Below are 24,486 nucleotides of genomic sequence, written 5' to 3' on the forward strand. Positions count from 1 at the left end.
TTTAAGTTGAAGAATCAATTTTGTCATATTTCATAATAATTACATTAACAGTTAAGAATGAACAAAAGACATGGACCAGACACCATTGAGGCTGATATAGCAATACATACTTATTTTAGAAGGATGTTGTGACCTTGACCCCAAAGGTCACGGGTCATGTGATACCACTGCAAGAAAAAAAGAAAATTTTCAAAAACTTACATAGAATTGATATCGTTGTGATCAACGCATTGAATTTTACTTACTGATGTATCACATCCCATATATGACAAATAAACTGGAGTTGTCTACAATGTAATAACAAGAGGCCCAAGAGGGCCTAAATAATGCTCTACTGGCATGGCTCTTGTGGTTATTTTCAATACAGAGCATGTACATCAGACTATGCGAATGTCCGTCGGACAGTCGGACATGTCCGGTATATTTCCATTTTGACCGGCGAAACTTTTGTTTTGGTCGGTCACAATGTCCGGTGAAAAATTACAGTCAGCACCGTTTAATTTTCGGAAAATTTACTTTCAGTTTCTAAATAAATGTTCAGAGTTATTTTTAACTATTATATCATGATTATTCAGCGTGTTAATCCGTGTATCACTATTTGTAAACCCCGTTTCGACATGTTTCCGTAAAAGCCGATAAAACGCGTAAGGTTCCGATTTCAGCTCGTACTCTTATACTTTTATTTTACGGAAATGTTCGGAAATTACAAAATTCCGTATGTATTTATTTTCGGCGAAGTGGTTCCCGGCAATCGTTTTAATTTAGATATGATGATTAATATACCGAGCTGACTTTCTTTCCGCTCTGTTTAACTTTGCCAATAACAAGAAATCTACTTTCGTTTTTGCATAAATGTTGTGCCTGAGTTTGACTTGTAGTACAATTCGTTACATTTTATAACCGTGCTGTATCTTTAATTTAAAGATGAATTAAAAGAGTAAGATCTAGCTGTTCCATGGGTAGACGAACCAGATATGAGGGGTTTTTTTTGGGAGGCAAGGGAAGAAAAAAATTATGACATAAGATCCGAATATTGATTTTTTACATGATATTTAGCTTTTTTGTAATTTATTATAGAACTGTAAGACAAGTCTAACCAAAAAGATCTAAACCTGTTATAATGGGGATTTACAAAACTTATTTAAAAAAGAGGCTTAAAATCAAGGTTTAAGCTGATGTAACCGAATACTGTTTGTAACATTGCGACAGGTAAAAATTTGTTGCGACAGGTAAACTTAAGGTGTTTACCTGTCGCAATGTCCTGTGAAGAAGAAAAAGTTTTCGCGTTGTCTGGTACATATGAGTACCGGTACCTGTAAGTTATGTGGCATCACACAGTGTGACTCTTTGATCTGAAGCCGATAGAATGTGTTTATTCAGTTCAGTGCATGTATAAAATGGTGTTTTAATTAACTTCATGAAGGATTTACACTTATAGGCGTAATAAATAAGTTTATGACCATTGATTACTACGGATAAATTAATAAGTGGTAAAAAGCAAACATGAAGAAAAAAGGCAGGTTAAACAAACATGTAAATAAAATGTAAAAATGATAATTTTCTATGTATTCGGAGAGCGAAAAAAATAATTAATTTATGGTGTCCGCACTCTTGTGAATTACGGTATTCAATATTATTTTGAATAATAAATTGAATTAAACAATAATCAAACTTACATATAAAAAAGCAAAGTTGGGCACTGTCAAAATATTTTTTGCATAACATAACTTTTCATTCTCGACAGTATGGTTGTATGGTTTTAAAGATAACCATCGCCATTTTCACGAAAAAAAATTTTTTTGTCACTGTCAACAAACATGGTGGCTGAAAATGCCGGACGATTTTGACATTTTTTCTATGCGACTTTTAACCAAAAGACCATAGATTAAAAGTTTTTTTCTCGGATTTTTCACAGATTTTTTTCCCTGCGTCTAATACCCCCTATCGTCTTATACCCAGTCATTTACGGTAATAGGCAACAAATATATAGTTCACTTTTTGTGTTCGGGGTGAGCTAAAAAACGCTGCATGTTCAACATCTGAGGACAGAAAGTGTTGTAAGTAGATTAGCTGCATGAACTATTTAATATGTGCCAAGTAAAGGTAATCTGAGGGTAAAAAATATTTGCTTTCAAAACTGTACTCATGGTCAAAATTTCATTTCTGTAGAGCTCTTTAAAAATAAAAAAGTTGGTCAAAAGGTCAAAGTTAAGGACATCCGAGGACAACATTGATGCTCGTTTGCAAAACTGTGCACATGGTCAAAATTTCATTGCTGTAGCTTTAAAAATTAAACAGTAAGTCAAAAAAGGTGGGGCCAGCTTTTGCCCAAGGGGCATAATTTCAAATGTTTTGCTAGACAGTCATCATATGATGCGACCACAACAAATATCAAAGGTATGGGCCTTGTGGTTTGAAACAAGAAGATTTTGAAAATAGTTCTTAAATAAGTCTCTAGGAAACTTGTGACCCCCGGGGCAGTGCCAGTTTTGACTCAAGGGGCATAATTTGAGAAACCATGGTAGTGGACCACTAAATAAAGCCTTGTTCAAAATAGCAAGGATCTGCATAGCTGTTTCAGACAAAAAGGTCTAATAACAATTCCAAATTTAAGTATACCAAACCTGTGAACCTTGGGTGTGGCATGTTATGACCCTAGGGGCATAATTTGAGCAAATATTTATAAGCAATTGTGACTTTACATGTAAACTTGGCTAAAAATAGACTTCGCTCATGTAGACTTGGCTAAAAATAGCATTTTTTTATACTTTCAAGACCCATAATCTAGGCATGCATGGGCGGATCTGGCTGGTTTTCAAAAGGAACCAAGCTTTAATGGATATCTAAATACTGCACAAGTTTCATCGAGATACAAGTTTCATCGAGATACAATCAAAACTGAACACTGTATCATGTTCACAAGCAATTGTTTACAGACGCACATACTTTTTTTTATACTTTCAAGGCCCATAATCTAGGCATGAATGGGCAGATCAGGCTTGTTTGGGAAAGGAACTGAGCTCTTAATAGATATGTTACTACTGTACAAGTTTCATCGAGATACAATCAAAACTGAACACTGTATTGTGTTCACAAGAAATTGTTTACAGACGCACAGACGCACAAACGCACGGATGCACATACTACGTACACATTACCATCGCATAAGCTCTTCTGGCCTTTGGCCAGTAGAGCTAACCAGTAAATTTAAAAATAATGTCTGAGTATATGTATTTGAACTAATCACGTGACTTTCAAATGCTACATTTTTTTGTAAATATACACATAATAAACTGGGAAACCATTATGCACTATTTTCAAATGGGTAAACTAAGCTGAGACAGAATATTATTTTATTGTAAAGTGATGTATTATCGGCCTCATACTACATGTAGCTTGTAATGACGATTCTAGGCTTGTTTTGAGGAAATCATTTGTATTTGCTGATTTTTGGACCATCTGGTGTCTAGTCCCTTTAACAATAGCAGATAGCTATTTATTGACATGAACAAATGTAATCAAATTTCAAATTTGGAAAAATAAGTGAATCTTAAGTAGAATGTATGTTCTATTATTATTTACTATTTCATGATATGTATTTTTTTCTATTACTTTTGGAATTACCGGTATGTTTATAAATACAAAAGGCCATTAATATGCATGTGTCAACTTGTCACAATATAATATGTATTGCACAAACATGATCATCACTGGCGATACATATTAGGTATACAAGCATGGCTGATTATGTTCACAGCCTATTATTATTCACAATTCATGGTCTTATGACATACCGGTATGATAAACACAAGCTGATTTGGGGCATATATTTTCAAGCCACTTAAACTAATATAAAAATCACTGAACATTATATATGACTACCAATATAACAAGAGAAATATCTTTATTTGGTGATAGCTACATGTACATCTCTTGACTAGAAAAGCACAATCAATAAGACTAACTATCATTTTGATTTCAAGGTATATATATTAACCATATCTTTTGATATATTCTTTTTCGGCCTCAAACAATTACTGTCTTTAAATTGTATTTTTTAAATTACACTGACGTGTACATTATTTCAACTTTCACAGTTATTTGATGTTCATTCCATCCCATACTTAATTGCATAATTATTTTTTTACAATGTTTACAAACAAAAAGAAACATTTACATACAATTAAATGGATCAGACATTGAATTATCTAATGTAGTCACCATTAAGCAATGAAGGCGCAAAATTATTGGCACATGGAAGTCATGCATTCTTTGTCAAAGATAGAAAAGTAATGTAATTAATAAAATTCATTTGAACAAGTTACTGTTTCATTAAGTTTTACGTAGAAAAATGAACAACCTAATTGCACTCGTAATCTTGACTTTTACAGTAATTGTTATGTAGAAATTCATGTTTAAAAAGTGCTATAAGATTGGATCACATTACACAAAACAAAGGATTACATATTATACTATATGTAACTTGTAAGTATATCAATACTCTTTAGATTATAAAGTAGGGTTTAGCTAAAGAGTTATGGAAGGGTGCTGTACTCTGTCCTTTTTCAATTTAGTAGCACCCTTCTGCTCTCATGGACATCAATATATTCATGCCTTTATAGAATGAAATGGTTCTTAATATGTTTTGATTAAAACAATTTTATGAGTATGATTATAAATACATACAAAATTGACATATTTGGCAGATGAAACCTAACATTTAACTTCAATTAAACTGGGACCAATAATACATTATATATAAATAATACATTGTAATCTTGGGAGCAAGACAAATCGGCCCCCTACCAAATCGGCCCCTAAGACGTTTCGGCCCTGCCATTTCGTCCCCTTAATTAAAATGACTCGAGACGTTTCGGCCCCCTAGTGATTTTCAACAGAGACATTTCGGCCCCTTAATTTTATTTTATTTTTTATCTTGAGTATAAAGAAAAACATTGTAGGTCGTCTTATAAATTTAAATGAGATCTGTAAATAAGTTGTAAATAAAATCTCTAAACTTACAAATAGACAAATATGCATGAAAAACATTGATATGACTGATATAAAAAATATAATTAAAATCTAAATAACTATTAACCCTGATTTTTAATATAATATGTTAAAAATCTAAGAAAGTTTATTTGTTATAACTGTTAATTATTAATTGATCTTTAAAGACTTCAAAGAAAATTTGTCTTTGAACCATGCGTTCTTTTTTGCAAGGCAAACTGTTAGTGTTGTGGGTGTGAAAAAGACATTCAAAGACGTGTGAATGAATAATTGTCTTTAATTTGTTAATGTTATTTACAGTTGATTAAAGAATATTTGAGTAATATAAACAACGTAAGTATAAATATTAATCGTTTCTGAAAGTGGGTACCATTTGTTTTAAACGTGTTGCGTTTTTTAAAAAATGCCTTTACGTTTCAACCATTAATTTGTTATCTATGTGGTATATACTATTGCTCCAGAATAATTATTAATTATTATTTTTGACAATTAGTGTTTCATCTATACATAATTAGGAAATAATGTTTGTTTTATAGATATGAATAGCAAACAAGATACAACTTGATAGTTCAAATGCATTTTAAAAAGAGTAAAACAATATTTCCGTAATAAAAAAGTGAAATAATATTCTGTTTGAGGTGCGAAGAGATAATTGGTATTAATCTTTAAGTGTGAGAATTAGCGGTTGGGAAAGTCGGAACAAACCTTGTAGACGTATTTATAAGCTTGTAAACACAAAGTGTCACAATTCCAACGCCTGATACCTCTGTGGAATGTGACAATTCGCCATAAGACCGTCTGTCTAAAAACACCGTTTAAGCCAGTATGGTTTTGCATACGTATTCAATATAACATTAATAATAGTTATTTTCATCCTTACCTGATTTGAATATAAATAACTGAATTTCATAAAATTCATAACTTATGTCGAGAGCGTTACAGAGACATCAACGCCAGGATATGGATGAGTGGACTCATAAGATTCGCATAAGGTCACCTGCGAGGAGTTCCTGAAAAATGTTGGCGCCATCTACGGCGGGCGATAGGTGTTTGGTCAAGACTGATGTTAGACAATGGACATGTCATTATACATAATATTAGCAACATAGTTATGAATAATATTTAAAGATTATTTTAAAAAAATGAAGTTTAAGCATTTCTTCTTCAACTCTATTTCGTCTTATAAAAATATCTCGTGAATAAATCTTTACATGTTTTCAAGTGTACAGATATTTTCTTTAAATCTATTTTTATCTATATCTTTGTATGCATGTATATAGCTTTGTCTATCAAAATAAAAAAAAATGAAATTACATGTTTTTTACTTATACAATTAATTAGAAATAAAAAAATAAAATAAAAATAAGGGCCGAAACGTCTCGGTAATCAACGTTTACGGGATGAGGACGATTTGGTAAGGGGCCGAAAAGGTAACCGTTTGAGCTGGGGGCCGATTTGCTAAGGGGCCGATTTGTCTGGTAGCCGTAATCTTACTCCTAGAATTAACACAATTCATTACATTTTCTGTCAAATTCATTTCTCGCAGTCCTCAAGATACTTTTTTTTATCAAAGAACTTAATAATGTGCCTGTTTGCCATACATTAAGTGCCGTTAATTCCTATTACTCAAGACTTGTTAAATTTGATTGTTGAACCTTTATTGAAATGCAATTAATTCTTACAATTAACATTGTTTGTTTCAAACTGACAAAATAACCACATTCTTGGATTATAACTTTCTTTAAACAGTATCAATAATATCAAAATAGTTTTAAGACATAAGTGTAGAACGAGGAATTGAACATGGAATTTTATGAGTATTTAACTAATTTTGATCGAACTAAAACACAAAAGTCATATATGTGTTAAAACAATACGTTTATTTTCATTCATATGAAAAAAATATCTACAAATATAAATAAAATATAGGGTACAAAATGACTATAGGTAGGGTACGAAATGATTCTCCAAAGGGTACTAAATGACCAAAAATCGGAGGGTACGAAATGGTCAGGGTACGAAATAGCTACAAACCTTTAAAAGAGGCGCCATTATAAAAATATCAAAGTAATACGTCATTTATTAATTAAAGTGACTCTTATTTGTGGGAAACACACCGTTTCTTACCCTTAAAGATGTACTTTGTTGAAATTTTTAAATACTGCAAGGAAATCGTCACAGTAACATTCGAAAAATTATTGGCTACGCAGGATGTATTGCGCGGGGACTTGTTTACCGCGACACCGAGTATTGCAAGAGGACCTTGCAGGACAAAACAACCAACAATGTCAAAGTACAGCTACGCGTTTCAGCGACTTCATAGGTGATTTTGTGACATATTTTCAATAAAAAATATTGTGTTTAATAAATTGAAAGCATTATTTGTTCTTAACAGGAAGTGTCACTGTTTGTCTGTGCTCTTGAACACGAAACCTTACGGGTATCCGGAAGTATTTTTTCGGATATTAATATGTTACTTCCAAATATAAGACGTGTATACAATTACGATGTCGGGTTAAAAAGCCCAATTACAGAAAACCACTTAACCACTAGGCCACGGAGACGGTTAGCGCAGTAGTTATCTTGCTTCTCGTCAATGCCACCCGTGTTGGAATCCCGGCCAAGGCGCATGTGAGTTGGGTAATGGTCACCAAGCTGGACAAGTGGGTTTTCTCCTGGTACTCCGGTTTCCCCCACAACACAAGACCACACTTTCGTGCAACATCATGCCAACAAGAGTGATTAATATAAGTTGCAATAGCTTGTTTCACAATCGTTGTAAAATTAAATAAGTTAAAACTACAAGGTTTTAAAAATATTCTGGTCTGTGTATGTAAACCACATGATAAATTAGGTCATGTATGGTATGTCAGAAGGCAGCATTTTACTTAAAACGAAGACTTAAAACAAAGATTTATCTTTTACTACAGTCTGTAAGAAAATTCGTCGGACCTCATTCACAGCTATATTGTAGGCCCGCTTGTCCGGCAATAATTTTTGGGGCAAAATGATTTAATAAATCTGTGTCAAACGTGTATCTTGTTAATTTTATTAACTAACCTATGTTTACTTTATCAAACCAAATTAATCAGGGCGTTTATCGACCCGAGCTCCCCGGGTTTTGACCCATTCAAAATCGTAAATGACCCGAAAATGAAGCATCATAAATTTGTAATATTAATCGTTTGCAAGACATGATCTAAATTTCTTTTTATCAATTAAAGTCAAGAGCAATTAACACCCGCAATGACAACTGATTATCGATCTGGAATCTAATCGGTTTCCATGTTAATTAGCAGCACTCAAACTCAATGACGTGATAACTCCGCCCATTATGCAAATTAACGGATACCTTCTGCTTTTTCACTTAGTATGATGGTTTAAAAAACAACAATGCTTAATTAATACCTTAAAAAATAACCATGCTTAAATATATTTTGTATTAGTTTTTTAAACCATGTCTATATCAGTTTAAAAAAATGTATATATGTATCAGTTTTTAATAGATAATCATGTACCTTGCAATGCCATCATACGACAGATGAAAACTATAATTAAGAAATAAGACCATGTATTTAGATTAGAAAAACATGGACAATGACACTTGAAGATCTGATTTTTACTCTTGCAAATCAGATTTTAAGAGTCATTGACCATTGGGTTTAGACGCTGTTGAAACCCCTGACTTTCACAAAAATGTACATAAAATGTTTGGTCCTGCAAAAACTGGTCCGGTCCTGCAATGTAGACTGTATTGCAGGACCTTGTGTCCTGCAATGTGATAATGACTTTCGTACAGACTGTAATACTACACCATTTCAAATGAAACAAAGGACAGTCTATGTTGCTTAAAGAGTCCTGCCTGCCTTTTATTCCCAGAGTTTGATAAAGGGCTTAGTTTCATTAAACACTATTTCCAAAATAATGTTTTGACAGTGCTCCATCTGACGGCCGTTTTGTGTAAAGGTTTGTCGAAGTGTTTTAAGAAACTTAACTCTCAATCATACTCTGGTAAAAGACAGAAAGCGGGGTTCTGTAAGCAACTTAGACTGCCCTATGTTCATTTAAAATAGTGAAGAAATGGTGAAGTTACCATTGTTTAAAGCCTTCATTCCAAGCCAAATATTGCCTTTCAACGTAGCATTTATGACGCAATTTGTCAAGTGGTATACACACACTGCTGGTGATAGCTACAAAATTGAGTGTTCAGGCCAAAAAAAGTTTTGCTAGGGTCACATCCTTTTCAAAAACAGGTAAGGTAGGTAGGGTGTTTTTTACTTTTTTTATTAGACTTTTTATAAGAACGTAATTGTCATCATTGGAGAATGGTGTTTAAGTAATCTTCTTTATAAAGGTTTTAAACTTCATATATTCATATTAAAACACAAAATAAAAAAATAAATTTATTTTGTTATCGTGCCCTCAGACCTAAGAGTTGGCCAGCTACTTTTTCCTTCTTTTATTTTTGGAAAAGCTCTCCTCCTACACCTTCCTTTTGAAAATATGTCCAGAAATACTAGGGGGAGTGTGTGTGTGTGGGGGGGGGGTACCCTCAGACCCCCAAGTTGGCCAGTTAATTTAACATTTGAACTAGTAGTTCAACAAAATGTTATTTATCAATTTTTGGGAATAAGTTTAACAATAATTTAATTGCTTTCAAATGGAAAGTAAAGAGCCCTTCGTTTATCCCCCCACCCATCACTTTTTTTCCCGGGAACTCAAATTTGGTAGACAAGCTGGTCATGACCAGCAGATGAACTTAACACCCGGTCAGTGTGTCAGAGGTCAAGGTTGTGGTGACATTGAGCTGAAAGTCTGTTTTTGATAAAAAAAAATGATCAAAGATGCTGAGGCCCAGGGACCTCATAGACAGGTTGGTCTTGGCCAGTTTTTGAACTCTTTAGATCTTTAGGACAGTGGGTCAAAAGTAAAGTCATTGCGACCTTTGCAGGTATCATTCTAATCTAATTATACAGTGATCCATGCATGTTTTGCCAAAACTTTTCAATCCTTACACTGAAAAGCGACAGAATAGTCAAGCGTGCTGTCTCTGTGACAGCTCTTGTTTTAATTGTTTTCCAGTGCTAGTTACTTTGTTTCTTCATCTCTTTAACATAACAGTGTTCAAACCATTTTTATGCCCCCGAAGGTGGGCATATTAAAATCGCACCGTCCGTCCAGTTCAATAACTCGTGTCCGGGCTGTAACTTTCCCTTGTATGGACAGATTTTAAATTAACTTGCCACATGTGTTCCACATACCAAGACGACTTGTCGCGTACAAGACCTGTGTTCCTACCTCAAAGGTCAAGGTCACACTTAGTGTTTATTCACAATGAAGTGCTGCATATAATGACATCAAGCATCGGTTGTCGTGTCCGAGCTGTAACTTTCCCTTGTATGGACAGATTTTAAAATAACTTGCCACATGTGTTCCGCATACCAAGACGACATGTCGCGTGCAAGACCTGTGTTCCTACCTCTATGGTCAAGGTTACACTTAGTGTTTATTCACAATGGAATGCTGCATATAAGGACATCGAGCAAAGGTTGTCGTGTCCGGGCTGTAACTTTCCCTTGTATGGACAGATTTTAAAATAACTTGCCACATTTGTTCCACATACCAAGACGACGTGTCGCGTGCAAGACCCGTGTCCCTACCTCTAAGGTCAAGGTCACACTTAGTGTTTATTCACAATGAAATGCTGCATATAAGGACATAGAGTATAGGTTGTCGTGTCGGGGCTGTAACTTTCCCTTGTATGGACAGATTTTAAAATAACTTGCCACATGTGTTCCACATACCAAGATGACGTGTCGCGTGCAAGACCCATGTCCCTACCTCTAAGGTCAAGGTCACACTTAGGTGTTTATTCACAATGGACTGCTGCATATAAGGATATGGAGTATAGGTTGCCGTGTCCAGGCTGTAACTTTCTCTTGTATGGACAGATTTTAAAATAACTTGCCACATGTGTTCCACATACCAAGACAACGTGTGGCGTGCAAGACCCGAGTCCTACCCTCTAAGGTCAAGGTCACACTTAATGTTTATTCACAATGTAATGCTGCATATAAGGACATAGAGTATAGGTTGTCGTGTCCGGGCTGTAACTTTCTCTGGTATGGACAGATTGTAAAATGATTGCCACATGTGTTTGACATGCCAAGACGACGTCTCACATGCAAGACCCGTTTCCTTATCTCTAAGGTCAAGGTTACACTTAGTGTTTATTCACAATGTAATGCTGCATATAAGGACATAGAGTATAGGTTGTCATGTCCGGGCTGTAACTTTCTCTGGTATGGACAGATTTTAAAATAACCTGCCACATTTGTTCCACATACCTAGACGACGTGTCACATGTAAGACCAGTGTCCTAACCTCTAAGGTCAAGGTCACACTTAGGTGTTTATTCACAATGGAATGCTGGATATAAGGACATAGAATATAGGTCCTGTCCGGGCTGTAACTTTTTCTTGTATGTACAGATTTTAAAATAACTTGCCACATGTGTTCCACATACCAAGATGACGCGTCGCGTGCAAGACCCATGTCCCTACCTCTAAGGTCAAGGTCACACTTAGGTGTTTATTCACAATGGAATGGTCATAAGAGTGTAGGTTGTCAAATATGGGTGGTATTTTTTATGTTCAGAGGCAATTTACAATAACTTGCCATATGTATTTGACATGTAAAGGCAAGATCAACTTTTCATTTAATTTTTCATAGGTCAATGTCACATTCAGGGGCATTCGTCACATACTGTGACAGCTCTTGTTTCTATTCTAGGTTTTCACCAAATAAATTGAATCCTAGCTAAAATATCTCAGTCATTTTGTAAAGCATTCATTTATAGTCATACATGTTATTATTATCCCAAGATCTCATTTAAAAGTACAACAGACATGGTTGACATCTGCTCCATTTTGCAGTGACTTTGCATCACATTTTGCTTTTAAAAATGTTAGCAATCAATATTTCCAAACTACATGGGAAAGTTGTCGTGAAATATGTTATTGATTAAAGGCTGTCTCAGGGCCCAAATACTAATGGCTATCTGACAAACGAGGCCTTTCTAGGGAATTTGTCACATTCCTGTGACAATTCTTATTGTCTTTAAAATGCCTACATTTCCCATACTTTTATATGATGAAGTCAGCTCCTCAGAAAGGCGGAAAATTCAGGAGGATTTTGATAAGTATTCAGGATGATTTTGGTAAGTATTCAGGGGGATTTTTTTAGCAGGTCTAAGTTGGCGAAATTCAAAGTATTTTTAGACGTAAGTACGAAAAAATGTATTCACATATAGAATTATTTTATGTCATGAATGATCATATTCTTATATTACACTGTCATCTCATACTGTAATGCACTTGCAGAACGAAATATGTGATTAGAAAAATATGTTTTCAAGACAATTTGATTGGTTTACCTTCCTCCAAAGTCTTTTAAAAATTCTGCTTAATACTATCAGCTATGATGATGTTCAGATAATAAGAGAATGGAATAAATATTATTAATTTCTTCATTTTCCAAAAAAGTAATATTTCTTTGCCTTTGATCATTACTTCAAATGAATTGATCACTAAAGTCTTGTGTTAAAAGTTTCCTTTTGGCAACCTTTTTTAAACAGTCATTTCTCCCATGTAGAGTTGTTTTTTTACATTCAGTTTCACTCACATAATTTGTTTTTTTCAGTGATTTCACTTTGTCATTATTGCCTGATGTAAAATCTCTAAATAAAAATATTATCCCACCGGGAAACCGGGGATGGATCGAAATTCCGGGGGATTTCCCTCTGCCGGGGGGATATGGCATGTATGATATTGTGAGTGTCTCATGTATATGGACATGGTGTTCACCTCAATATGGATTGCATTTTGATTCTCTTGGGCATGGCATGCAACTTATTGCTATAGACAATGACAGGGTTATTGAAAAACTGACTGTTTTATCAGAGTAAAACCCAGATTGTATTGAAATGCATATATATAAATACTAACAATGTGTATTTTGCATAAGATGGTACCTTGGATTTGTATCTTATAGCATGCAACCCCCTTTGCTCAATCCCACTTCCTATAACCCTACAATGAGGTGGATCATTCACAAAAGATGTATATAAATATGCTGATGGACATGTCATGGATGTTGCAAGTGATTCAGTGTTTTCAGCTACACATACCAGACTGAGTAATGAAAAAGTAGCTCCACATTGTGTGGCAGTAATTATTGATCTCTATCAAGAAGACCCACCACACACCAGTGATGAAAGAGTAGCCCCACATTGTGTGGCAGTAATTATTGATCTCTATCAAGAAGACCCACCACACACCAGTGATGAAAGAGTAGCCCACATTGTGTGGCAGTAATTTTTTATCTCTATCAAGAAGACCCACCACACACCAGTGATGAAAGAGTAGCCCACATTGTGTGGCAGTAATTTTTGATCTCTATCAAGAAGACCCACCACACACCAGGGATGAAAGAGGCACCCCACATTGTGTGGCAGTAATTTTTGATCTCTATCAAGAAGACCAACCACACACCAGGGATGAAAGAGGCACCCCACATTGTGTGGCAGTAATTTTTGATCTCTATCAAGAAGACCCACCACACACCAGTGATGAAAGAGTAGCCCCACATTGTGTGGCAGTAATTTTTGATCTCTATCAAGAAAACCCACCACACACCAGTGATGAAAGAGTAGCCCCACATTGTGTGGCAGTAATTTTTTATCTCTATCAAGAAAACCCACCACACACCTGAGGGCCCACATTGTGTGGCAGTGATAATATTGATCTCTTTAAAGAAGACACAAAGGGTTTGTCCGCACGTCTGAAAATCAGTCATATGGTCATTGTTGATTTTGCAAAATGTACGCTGTTCAAACTACACATTAGACAATTAAATACATCATTGACATTCAGCTGCCGTGATGGTATTCACCAACTCAAACATATTAAAAAATATCAGAGATACTGATATATGGGTTTACATTCTGTAGAAGTTGAAAGTTGTGTTGTTAAATTTTCTTGATTCTTGTATCATATGTCAATAGTATTTGTTGTAGGTTTCTTGAATAAATAATAAGTAAAAAAGTAAAACAAACTGCATTAAATTTGGATAAGGTCAACTAGTTTTGTTTGCACAGTTAAAATATTTGACGGGTTAATATTATTTTAAGCTTGACTTTGAAGAATAAGTCATCACTCGGCCCAGTGTTGTTGTCTGGTTAAAGGTTTTTCTCTTGTAACTTCAATACCCTTCATTCAATTCACTTAATACTTCACACAGTTCTTCAGGACCATCACGCAATGAGGTTACATAACTCCATATTACAAGTACAAATTATGGCCTCTAATTGATTTAGGAACTAATAGGTTAAAGTTTTTAGGGCGCATTGTGTCCGCGCTTACAGTCCTACGACAGCTCTTGTTTTGATGAATATTGACCAATGAATAAACATTTTGGCTACCTTTAAATTAAGTATTAACCAGGTTTATACAATTGGTTGAAGGAATACTAGCTTACTGCATATTTTGCATGTTTCACCTATATTTTGTGGTATTGGTGTTTTCTAACAATGTAACTGTATTTGCCTATAGAAAATGATTATATATTAGAGCTGGCGCCTAAATGACAAAAATTGATTTCAAATTTATTTAATTGGGAAGTGCATGGGACACACATGCACATGTATTTTGAATATACCTACTACCAAACACCAACCAAACCAATGTCTAAGTATAAGTTGATGGCTGCTGTTCAATCATTCCACTTCTTGATTAAGTTGGCGAATTATGTCATTGATTTATTGTCTTAAGTCTACACAAGTCTTACAGTCTTTTTGTAATATTCGAAAGACCAGGTAAACACTTTTATGTCAGAGTTAATAAAATGACAGCTGTTTGATGTATTTTTGTGAAAGATCAAGATCAAAACAGATTTTCATTGGTATATAAATGAATGTGCGCTTGATCAGCTTTTTGGCACTTAATTGACTCCAGTTCTAGTATTGCTGTCAGGGCCCAATTTTCAATGAATAGTGTACAAAACAATGAGACCAATGTGAGAATCACTTCTGCAATACATTTATGTTCAAGCTGAACAAATGATTATAATGTTCTACTTTATTTTTCTGTTGCAGAAATATGGTCAACCTGGTTGTTCCTTCTCGGCCTTTCATAGTTGGGTATGGTCATATATCTCTGGTGTTGTACAATTATATATATGAAAAAACCATGCTAGGTCTTCTTGACTCGCAGACATCAATTGTGTTTCGACTATTCCTTATATATTTGATGAATAAGTTAGCATATATCATCTTTACCTCATGTTCCAGATTGTTTGCACAAAAACTTGAAAACAGTTAGATGACCAGTTAATGACCACTTGTGTTTTGTCAAAGGTCAGGATCCACAGTAATATGAATGACTTTGTTAAAAGTTTGTTGGTACAATAACTTGAGAGGAACATGAAACTTCAGTGGCTAGTTGCTCTTGACCTCATGCGCGTAGGAAGGAAATTGACATTGGGGCCACGGAATGGTAGGGCATAGGAGGGTTGTCCCTTACTGTCGAGATTTTTTTCAATTTTAAGCATTGAAAAACTCTATTTTCAGTGAGTTCAGGTTTTATTTTCATGTTTTTATCTAAACCTTTTTCGGTTAAAATAGTTGATAGATATAAAACTATTATCGTTTAGTAGCATTTATTCATATTTTCCCTGTCTCACAATGTATGTTAAATAGCAAATTAGCGCAGTTTACCTCTTCATAGTGAAGCAACGAGTGACTTTGGAACCATTGCGAGTTGAATGCCATGTGTTCAGTTTTTTTAGTGCCAAAATATCTCTTTGGAAATTTAAAACTTTTAGGCTGATTTGGAAGGTCCATTTTCAAGTCAAACTTTAATGTGTTGAGTTTGAAATAATACAGTAACATATTGCTGGCTATTTAATGACAATTCTATTTTAACGAGTAATTTCAATTATCACAATGAACTACAGTATTTGAAAGATCAAAAACGATACAAATAAATTATTGTCTTTTGCCTCTTCTTCCTTTTACCCGTCTTTAATAATCCGCCGACTGTTTTCACGCCATTCACACGCCAATAAGCTAGATGGTCACAGGTTTAATTATGACATTGTGATCTGTTTATCCAATATCGTGTCAGACTGGTATTGATATATATATATGCGCAAAGCTTTATTAAAAATACGATTATTAAGAAAATCGGTATCAAATGTTCGCGGCTCCATTGCAGTTACAAGCCAGAATATTGGGGCCGCGGCCCCAGCTCCTACGCGCCTGGACCTGTTGATTGCCCCTATAGTATTTAAGAAGGTCAAAGGTCAACAACCTTATGAATACCTTGTCCATCCATTTATTTGAGAATAATTTTATATGAACCATGACACTTCACTGGTAGATTGTCCTTGACCAGTAGATGACCCCTATAATAAGGTGTTGTAAGTGAGTAGGTCAAAGGTTGAGGTCATGATTAACAGTATTATGGATTAAGGATCAATTAATACAAATGTTGAGATGTTTGTCATCATTTTCTTTGTGCAACCATAATATTCAATGCAATTTCTTCTTCTGATCAAATACCTTGATTCATTCTTCAACATGTTTCTGAAAAAGGGGCCCTTAGGGTGTGCAATGTTTGATAAATATATCTAGTTATATATAGTTATTTATTGATTTCTAAAAAGGCTAACCATCATTTGAAACTTAAAGGTTTATTTATGCTCTTTGGCAATCTAAGGACACCCTGCTCATTGGTTATGATCATGTCTATCATTTATCTCACATGTTACAAATGGAAATCTCTACCGGTATTTAAGACCATAAGGAAATTTCTTATTTCTGACCCTTAATTCTTTCTCCTTTTTGTACATCTTTTTGGCTAGTTCTTGATTTGGAAGACACCTTAATTTATTGCATTAATTCATAGAATGCTCTTGTTAACGTTAATCCAGGCTGAATGGCACTGTTTTGAAGTGTGCCAATGATATTATAAGACACAACTTAACCTAAAATTTAAAAAAAATCCTGACCTACTGTGTCTGGCATTGAATTGAAATCAAACAATTTTATTTTTTTGCCTTGCAAATAAATATTGGAGTGTCCCATTTTCCTATCAATTCATTGAAGTTAAAGGTAAGAGTATCATGAATGTCAAGTCTTTTGTGCTCATTTCAGGGCATATCCGTCTCTGAATTTGATGATTCAAGTTAATGCCCCGAAGAATGAAGTTCAGGTCGTGTTGCCTGGATTGAGATACGATGACATAGACCACACCGGTAAGTGATTAGATCCTCTGTTAAAGCCTTTCCGTTTCTTGAAGAAAACCAGCTGTTTATTGCACTTGCTTGAGATGTTATTTCTAGGGATGGCACAAGTAGTAAAATTAATACTCGAGTACTCGGACGATCGTTCGATCGAGTACTCGGGTACTCGATTACTCGGAAAAATTGAAAGTGTTCGCGAAGACAAGATTGTGTATACATGTATCGTTAATGGCGTATATTGTGCGTTGGTCATTTTCATCTTTAAAGTAAACTTTCATTACGTATTTTAACAAAAATGAATTTCAAAGAACGAAAATTAATAGCATACATAAAAAAGTCACCGAAATTCAATACGAAGTTCAGTTTTTTAGTTGTTTACTCTACAGATTATCTTTAAATATCAACCAATCAATTGTGATATTCATTGCAAAAATAATTAAAATACGCCCATCAATTCTCGTAACAGTCGATACTCTTTCGCTCATTAGCGTCCATTGTTTGTTGAAAGGTCTCTAATTGGTATTTGGTTGTCCGGTTAGCGCAGTGGTTAGCGCACTAACTTCTCACCAAGGCGACCCGGGTACGATTCCCGGCCTGGGCGCATGTGAGTTTGGTTAGTGGTCACCAAGCCGGACAAGTGGGTTTTCTCCGGTTACTCCGGTTTCCCCCACAACACAAGGCCACACTCTCGCGCAACATCGTGCCAACGAGAGTGACTCAGTACAAGCTATCATAGCTTTCTTCACAATCGTTGTAAAATATATAATGTTTAAACTAATTGGTATACAATAGAATTGTGTAGGTGAAAGTACTGCTATCAAAACTTCGCTAATTGATATCAGTGCTAATTTTAAATAGGGGTCCTTTGTTGACAGTTTGCAACTATCACAACAACTGTCAACTAATTGATTGAGGTCAATTGTATACACAGCGAGGATTAGAGGGACCATACATTGTCCTTTTGGCAACTAACCAGATCTGATATTTTGTCTGTAAATCGTGTATTTGGTGATTTTTATAGATTTTTTTTTCAAGTACTCGAGTAGTGATTTGGTACTCGAGTACTCTGACGTTCGATCGAGTACTCGAGTACTCGGGTACTCGTTGCCATCCCTAGTTATTTCCTATAAGAAGTTGTGACCAAGTTTAGTAAAGATTTTATTAGAAATAAGCAAGTCAGAGAGGGGACATGAAAGTTTTATGCTGCGAACCCTGTATACGATGATATGATGATCCCTATAATTATGTTTGCAACACAACGCAGGTGACATCAAAATTGAAATAAATTTTTTTTAGATATCATATCATAGGTGTCTTTATTATACCCCCCAAAACAAAGTTTGGGGGGGGTATACTGGAATCGGGTTGTCCGTCTGTCCGTCTGTCTGTCTGTCTGTCCGTCTGTCCGTCCGTTTTTTTGTCCGGGATTCATCTTTGTCGTTATTGAACAAATCTTTTTCAAACTTTCAAATATTAATGACCATGATGTAAACCTGTGCCTCCGTGGATTTGGTCAGAGTCGCATGATCCTGAGTGGAGTTGTGGCCCCTTAATGAGTTAAATTGGGCAAAATTAGCTTTGTCCAGGATTCTTCTTTGAAGCTATTGAGCAAATCTTTTTCAAACTTTCAAATATTAATGGCCATGATGTAAACCTTTGCCTCCATGAATTTGGTGGGAGTCACATGATCCTGAGTGGAGTTGTGGCCCCTTAATGAGTTAAATTGGGTAAAATTAGTTTTGTTCGTCCTACTCCTTCGTCATTTTTGAATGAATCTTTTTCAAACTTTTAGCCATGGTGAGAACATTTGCCCCTGTGATTGTGGTTGGAATCACATGATCATGTCTCCAATTATGGCCCCTGAATAAGTTAAAATAGGCAAAAATTATACAGCTTTGTCTAGCCTAATCCTTGGTCATTTTTTCTCATTTTTTCTATAAATCTTTTTCAAACTTTCAGATGTCAATGACCATGATATGAACTGTTGAATATGTGATTTGGTGCACCTGTATTAATCAGAATGTTTGCATGGCCTTAAAAAGACCTTTAATTGATTTTGTCCTTAAAAAGACCATCAAAAGTCCTGAAGTTAGGTGCATACAGGCCTTAAATTTGTTACAATATTCGCTTTGGTGGCCTACTCCTTTGTCATTTTTCAATATATTTTTCTCAAACTTTCAGCTATCCATGACCATGATGTGAACCTTTGTATATGTGATTTTGTGCACCTGTATTATTTCCTTGGTACTCGTGTGGGGGGGAGGTGGTGGGGGTGGGTAAACAGAAATTGGGTTGGCAGACTGTCAAATTCACCCGTCCACCTTCATTTTGGAATATCCTGTCAGGAGTCATGACCCCTTTATGGTGAAAAACAGGTTTGTTATCTCCCCTGAGGTGGGTGGGAGTGGGGTAATATTCGCTTTGGTGGCCTACTCCTTTGTCATTTTTCATCATGACCCCTTTATGGTGCAAATGAGAGAAACATGTTTGTTATCTCCCCTGAGGTGGGTGGGAGTGGGGTAATATTCGCTTTGGTGGCCTACTCCTTTGTCATTTTTCAATATATTTTTCTCAAACTTTCAGATATCCATGACCATTATGTGAACCTTTGTATATGTGATTTTTTACACCTGTATTATTTCCTTGGTACTCATGTGGCTGCTGCAGTGCCATGGCAGTCCCTGATTCAGTAATAGGTATTCTAAATAAACTAAATAAATGTATTGCCTTGTGCTTTCTAATGATACCATAACTAAGGCCAGGGCAAACAACCTAGACAGGGTGGGTTGGGGGGTATTCGTTAGCCTTTGGCTTACAGTTCTAGTTGTTGTTGGCCAAAAATCTTAAGTGGGAAAATCTAAACTTTAAACTGTTTAGATAATTATCAGCATGAAATTTGGTATGCTAGATTAATAATGATAATAATAATGCTCATGTACGGCATGCCCAAAGCATGTTTGTAGAGTTAAACCTGTTGAATGACTGGGAAACACAACAAATATCATGTCTTGTTGTCAGAATTGTTAAAAGGGCCTTCTTAAGTGTGATTATTCGTGTGTGCTCATTAGCCACAAATAATCCATGAAAGCCATCTTTATCTCCATCATTTTACAAGAGATATATCCAAACAAATCAATCATTATACACATGAAGCTTAGAATTACATCAGATGATGAATATGACTTTGAATAAGTCCCAGTTTTTTTGGTCAAACAAGATGTTAATTTGCTGGAAAATAGGGATGAAAATTTAAAGATTTCTTTTCAATGGCCTAATTATATTCAATGATGTAAAATATTTTAGTGTGTATGGTATAATTAGATTGCTCTATTTCTAGGTCAGCCAAATATGGTCAGGATGTTTGACATAATGAGTCACGTCGAAACTGCGGCCTTTGGAAACAACCCATCATTTCTCGACTACATCGGCATGCGCCAGCAGAATCTCCGAGTTTTCATCAAAGCATGCGTAATGGAGATTGACAGTCTCTTCTATGAAACTACAACCCCTAAAGCTCCCCTAGATTCCCGAGTCACTCTGGCCAATGTCGGAAACAGGACGTTCACAACCCTTAATGAGCTTTACTGCAGTGGAAAACTCAAACCTTCAATTCGTACACGAAGTGTTTATGCAGTGGTCAACAAAAAGACCGGCAAAATTGAAGAATTACCGGAATGGTGGAAATCTCGCTTTGTGCCTCTTCAGTCAAAACCCAACTCAAAACTAATAGTGGACTCTGAGCAGAAGCGTGACACGATTCACAGTAAAACCTTTATGGTTCCTTTAAACGATACAGATCATAATGAACGTACAAGATGCGCATCGTACCTCAGATATTTCACAGAAAATATAAGTATTGCCTCCAGAAATGAGGCCTTGGAACACATCAAGTCATCTTTCCATGAGTTTCACATAAAGAAACTGGAAATGTTGTATTATGGGGCAACAGGATGGGGTGATACGTTGACCTCAGAAACATGGCAGACAGATAATCCCCTGCAGATTAACTGCCAGGTTAGTAAAGAGGGGATACCAATGTGGTTTGGGAAATTGGAGCTGCATGAAAAAGTCTTTGGACTTCCTGAACTGGAAACAAAATGAAGGAATCAACCTTGGTAGAAGTTGGCTTTGTGACCTTGGCAGAAGTTTATTTTGTGACCTTGGTAGAAGTTGGCTTTGTGACCTTGGCAGAAGTTTATTTTGTGACCTTGGTAGAAGTTGGCTTTGTGACCTTGGTAGAAGTTGACTTTGTGACCTTGGTTGAAGTTTATTTTGTGACCTTGACAGAAGTTTATTTTGTGACCTTTGTAGAAGTTGGCATATGACCTTGGTTAATGTTGGCTTTGTGGCATTAAAAAAAGATTTTTGTGACCTAGGCAAAAGTTGATTTTAGAGGTACAAATAAGATATTGATAACTAGAAAGTGTGAGTTCATGTTTTAGCCATATCAGTTAATGAAATCATGGTTTCCAATACATATATAATGAGCGTTTATTTGTAAAAAATATACCTCATAGTTATATATACATTTTTTCTTTGCTGTGAGCGATAATTATTATGGTTATTCATTATTTTGATATTCTAGTTTTTGTTCTTTTGTCTTACCGGTAACCTGTATTTTTGAAAACTTTATAGAAATTGTAATAAGGACAATTTTTCAACAAGAGTACCTGCATAAATTATGGAAAACTAAAACTTTTTAACCGGATTGTAATTATTTAAGCAACATTTAAGATGTTATAAATTATAAATGAAAAAAAAAATTCTGACAGCTAATATGATATTTAAAGTGCACATGTATCTCTGCAGCTCTTTAAAAGCTATGCTTTATATATATAACCTTTAGGTGTCTTTGAATATGATCAAACCCTGAATAAAATGAATGCATTTTTTTTGTTTATGTGATCTAAGATCTGTTAATTGGGTTAATATAGTTTAGTGTCAAAGATCAAATGACACAAGCCCACAAACCAGAATTTCAAGCTGGGGCTCGTAATAAATCCTGGTTCAAGTAAATGTTTGTATTTGGGCTTGTGCGTTATAACCTTACAAAAATATGAACATGTATGTGCTTGTTTAAGAAAATTCATTTACTTTAGATTATAAGTGTCGTAACCGCTAACCAAGGGAATCCAGGATTTGAACTCTTGACTATGGATTCTTTTTTAAGGTATTGACAGTGTTCAAAAATGCACAAGCCCTAAATATTGAACATTTATCATACCAAGCACTTAATAAGTGTAAGAATTCAGAGTTTCAGCCTTATTTGATAGTCTGTAATGATATGAATTAAGGTCTGATAAGTCATAGCTATATATATTTTTAATTTAATTTAGCCATTAGTCACCAGTAAATATCTCCCTGACACAGTCAGGCTGCAGTCTGTGTTTTGTATAAGATTTAGATCATATATAAAGATAACAAATTAAACATGTATTTACCTGTAGATCTGTTTTTTGATGCAATTTCGTGAAATATGCGTTGATTATCCTTGACACCTTTTAAAAGATCTATTCAGGCATGTATGTCCTTGTTCACTGTAAGAAATATTTTCAGTAATTTCCCAATGGTTGTACACATAACGTTATTTAGTACTGATGCACTCAAGATGTATAGTTCAGTTTAGGAGTTACAATATCAATATTTTCTATTAAGGCATTATGTGGTGACCTAGGAAAGGTCAGTCTTACATAGAGTTATGGCCCAGTCAGTAATCTGGTTATGATTTTGTTTGTAATACTACTGTACATTTATCAATGCTTATAACATGTAATAACGGCTTGCTTGGTGCATGAAGTTATTTATCAGATTTGAAAAAGAGTCGTATTGATAATCCTTTTTATTCTCCACATATAAGGGCTATTCCAGTAAAACATATTACCCACGGGGGGAAGGCAATTTTTTAAATAGTATATGGGTAGGTGTCTTTTTTGCTAATTTGGGCCCTGAAAAGGTAATAAATTTGCTTCCGTAGGGGGACCAGGTGGTATATTTTAAAAGTGGCTTTCCCCTGGGGGTTATATGTTTAAATGGGATAGCCCTAAGGGTTTTCTATTATGTTTCAAGTCATGTTCACATTTATATCAATTGAGTGTAAAAATAATGCAGTGCTAACTACCTAGCTTTTACATGAATTTAATGTAGAATTCATATATACATGTACGTATCAAATTTTTTTCTCAAAGTATAGTTTATAATCTTCTGATACTCAATGTATTCTTTTTCGAGGTATTTAAATGTTAAATTAATAGTTTTTATTGATTTTTCATTTGTTTAAACTTCCTAATTATTTCACGTTACCTGCTGTAAACAATAAAATTATGATGACAGTCTATTTCCAAATTTTGCATTTATTTTGTTAAATGCATACTAATAACATTTAACTATTGGCTACTGATCATCTATGTACTGATAAGCAATAACTTGGCAGGTCTTATACGGTTTGGATTGAAAAAGGTAAAGGGTTTATTTATTAAAACCATCAAAATATGCATATGAAAGTGCTTGCATGTACGTGTAATTATACATTTATATATTATAGTTCTCCCATGGCGTTCATTCAGAATTCGAAACTGGAAGTACGAACCATCAATATTGGAAGTTTTTCACAGAAATTTGGAAGTTTAAGTTTCCCAAATACTATCATTTTTTCCCAATTTTTTCAGCTTCTATGTTAAAAATCAAATAATTTGCAACTATAACTTGCCAAATTCACAGATTTATATTGTACTATAGTCATCTTATTTTATTTACCTCAAGTCTGATTGAAATTGTGACCATAAAAGTAATTTATATATTTTGAACTTCTAAGCATTCAACTTTGGAAGTTTTTCTTCAAAATTATGGAAGTTTATGTACTTCCAAGGAATCAATTTTGGAAGTTTTAAAGTAATATACTTCCGAACTTCCTTTACGGAAGCCCTGGTTCTCCTGAAACCTGAGGGGGGACTATTTGAATCACATTCATGAATTATTTTGAATAAATAATTATATGGACATTGTAGTTGTTCTCCTTATTGTAGGTACGATTAATAATTATTTTTGTGAAGAAACACTTTTAGAGTAACTTAACATAGATGTCACAGTGGTAATTGTCTGTAAAATTGTGCATTAGAGTATATGTATCCTTGCAATTGTTGTTCACCATGAAAAGACAGCTTATGGAAGGGCTAT

General features: G+C 34.8%; 2 protein-coding genes across 6 annotated transcripts in view; one reads left to right on the forward strand and one right to left on the reverse strand.

Annotated features, from left to right (window-relative positions):
- Nucleotides 1-7,232, reverse strand: part of LOC128243544 (deoxynucleoside triphosphate triphosphohydrolase SAMHD1-like) — a 39,420-nt gene extending 32,188 nt beyond the window's left edge. The window contains exon 1 of one of the 3 annotated variants that reach the window (XM_052961374.1): nt 7,138-7,232. The gene's annotated coding sequence lies outside the window, so the exon portion shown is untranslated. Of the gene's footprint in view, nt 1-110; nt 130-5,890; nt 6,075-7,137 lie in introns of those variants that run through there. The other 2 variants (XM_052961375.1, XM_052961377.1) reach the window with 2 other exon arrangements.
- An 11-nt stretch (nt 7,233-7,243) lies between these two features.
- Nucleotides 7,244-24,311, forward strand: LOC128243547 (uncharacterized). 3 transcript variants are annotated; one of them, XM_052961381.1, is made up of 4 exons: nt 7,270-7,333; nt 15,164-15,208; nt 17,225-17,325; nt 20,651-24,311. In XM_052961381.1, the coding sequence occupies exons 1-4, from the start codon at nt 7,296-7,298 to the stop codon at nt 21,412-21,414; spliced, it is 948 nt and encodes a 315-aa protein (XP_052817341.1). In that variant the 5' UTR covers nt 7,270-7,295; the 3' UTR covers nt 21,415-24,311. The 3 variants fall into 3 exon arrangements, with proteins under 3 accessions (XP_052817342.1, XP_052817341.1, XP_052817343.1); XM_052961382.1 differs by lacking the exon at nt 15,164-15,208 and having other exon boundaries at nt 7,244-7,333; XM_052961383.1 differs by lacking the exons at nt 7,270-7,333; nt 15,164-15,208 and adding an exon at nt 7,361-7,641.
- The last annotated feature ends 175 nt before the right edge of the window (nt 24,312-24,486 follow it).

This window comes from Mya arenaria, chromosome 8 (assembly GCF_026914265.1).
Source record: "Mya arenaria isolate MELC-2E11 chromosome 8, ASM2691426v1".
Classification (NCBI taxonomy): Eukaryota; Metazoa; Mollusca; class Bivalvia; order Myida; family Myidae; genus Mya; species Mya arenaria.

What these genes read in the sequence shown, in the direction of transcription:
- LOC128243547 (XM_052961381.1), top strand. Translation starts at nt 7,296, where the DNA reads ATGTCAAAGTACAGCTACGCGTTTCAGCGACTTCATAG. An exon ending in GCGTTTCAGCGACTTCATAG is followed by an intron (nt 7,334 to 15,163) that starts GTGATTTTGTGA and finishes TTTCTGTTGCAG; the next exon opens with AAATATGGTCAACCTGGTTG. An exon ending in TCTCGGCCTTTCATAGTTGG is followed by an intron (nt 15,209 to 17,224) that starts GTATGGTCATAT and finishes TGCTCATTTCAG; the next exon opens with GGCATATCCGTCTCTGAATT.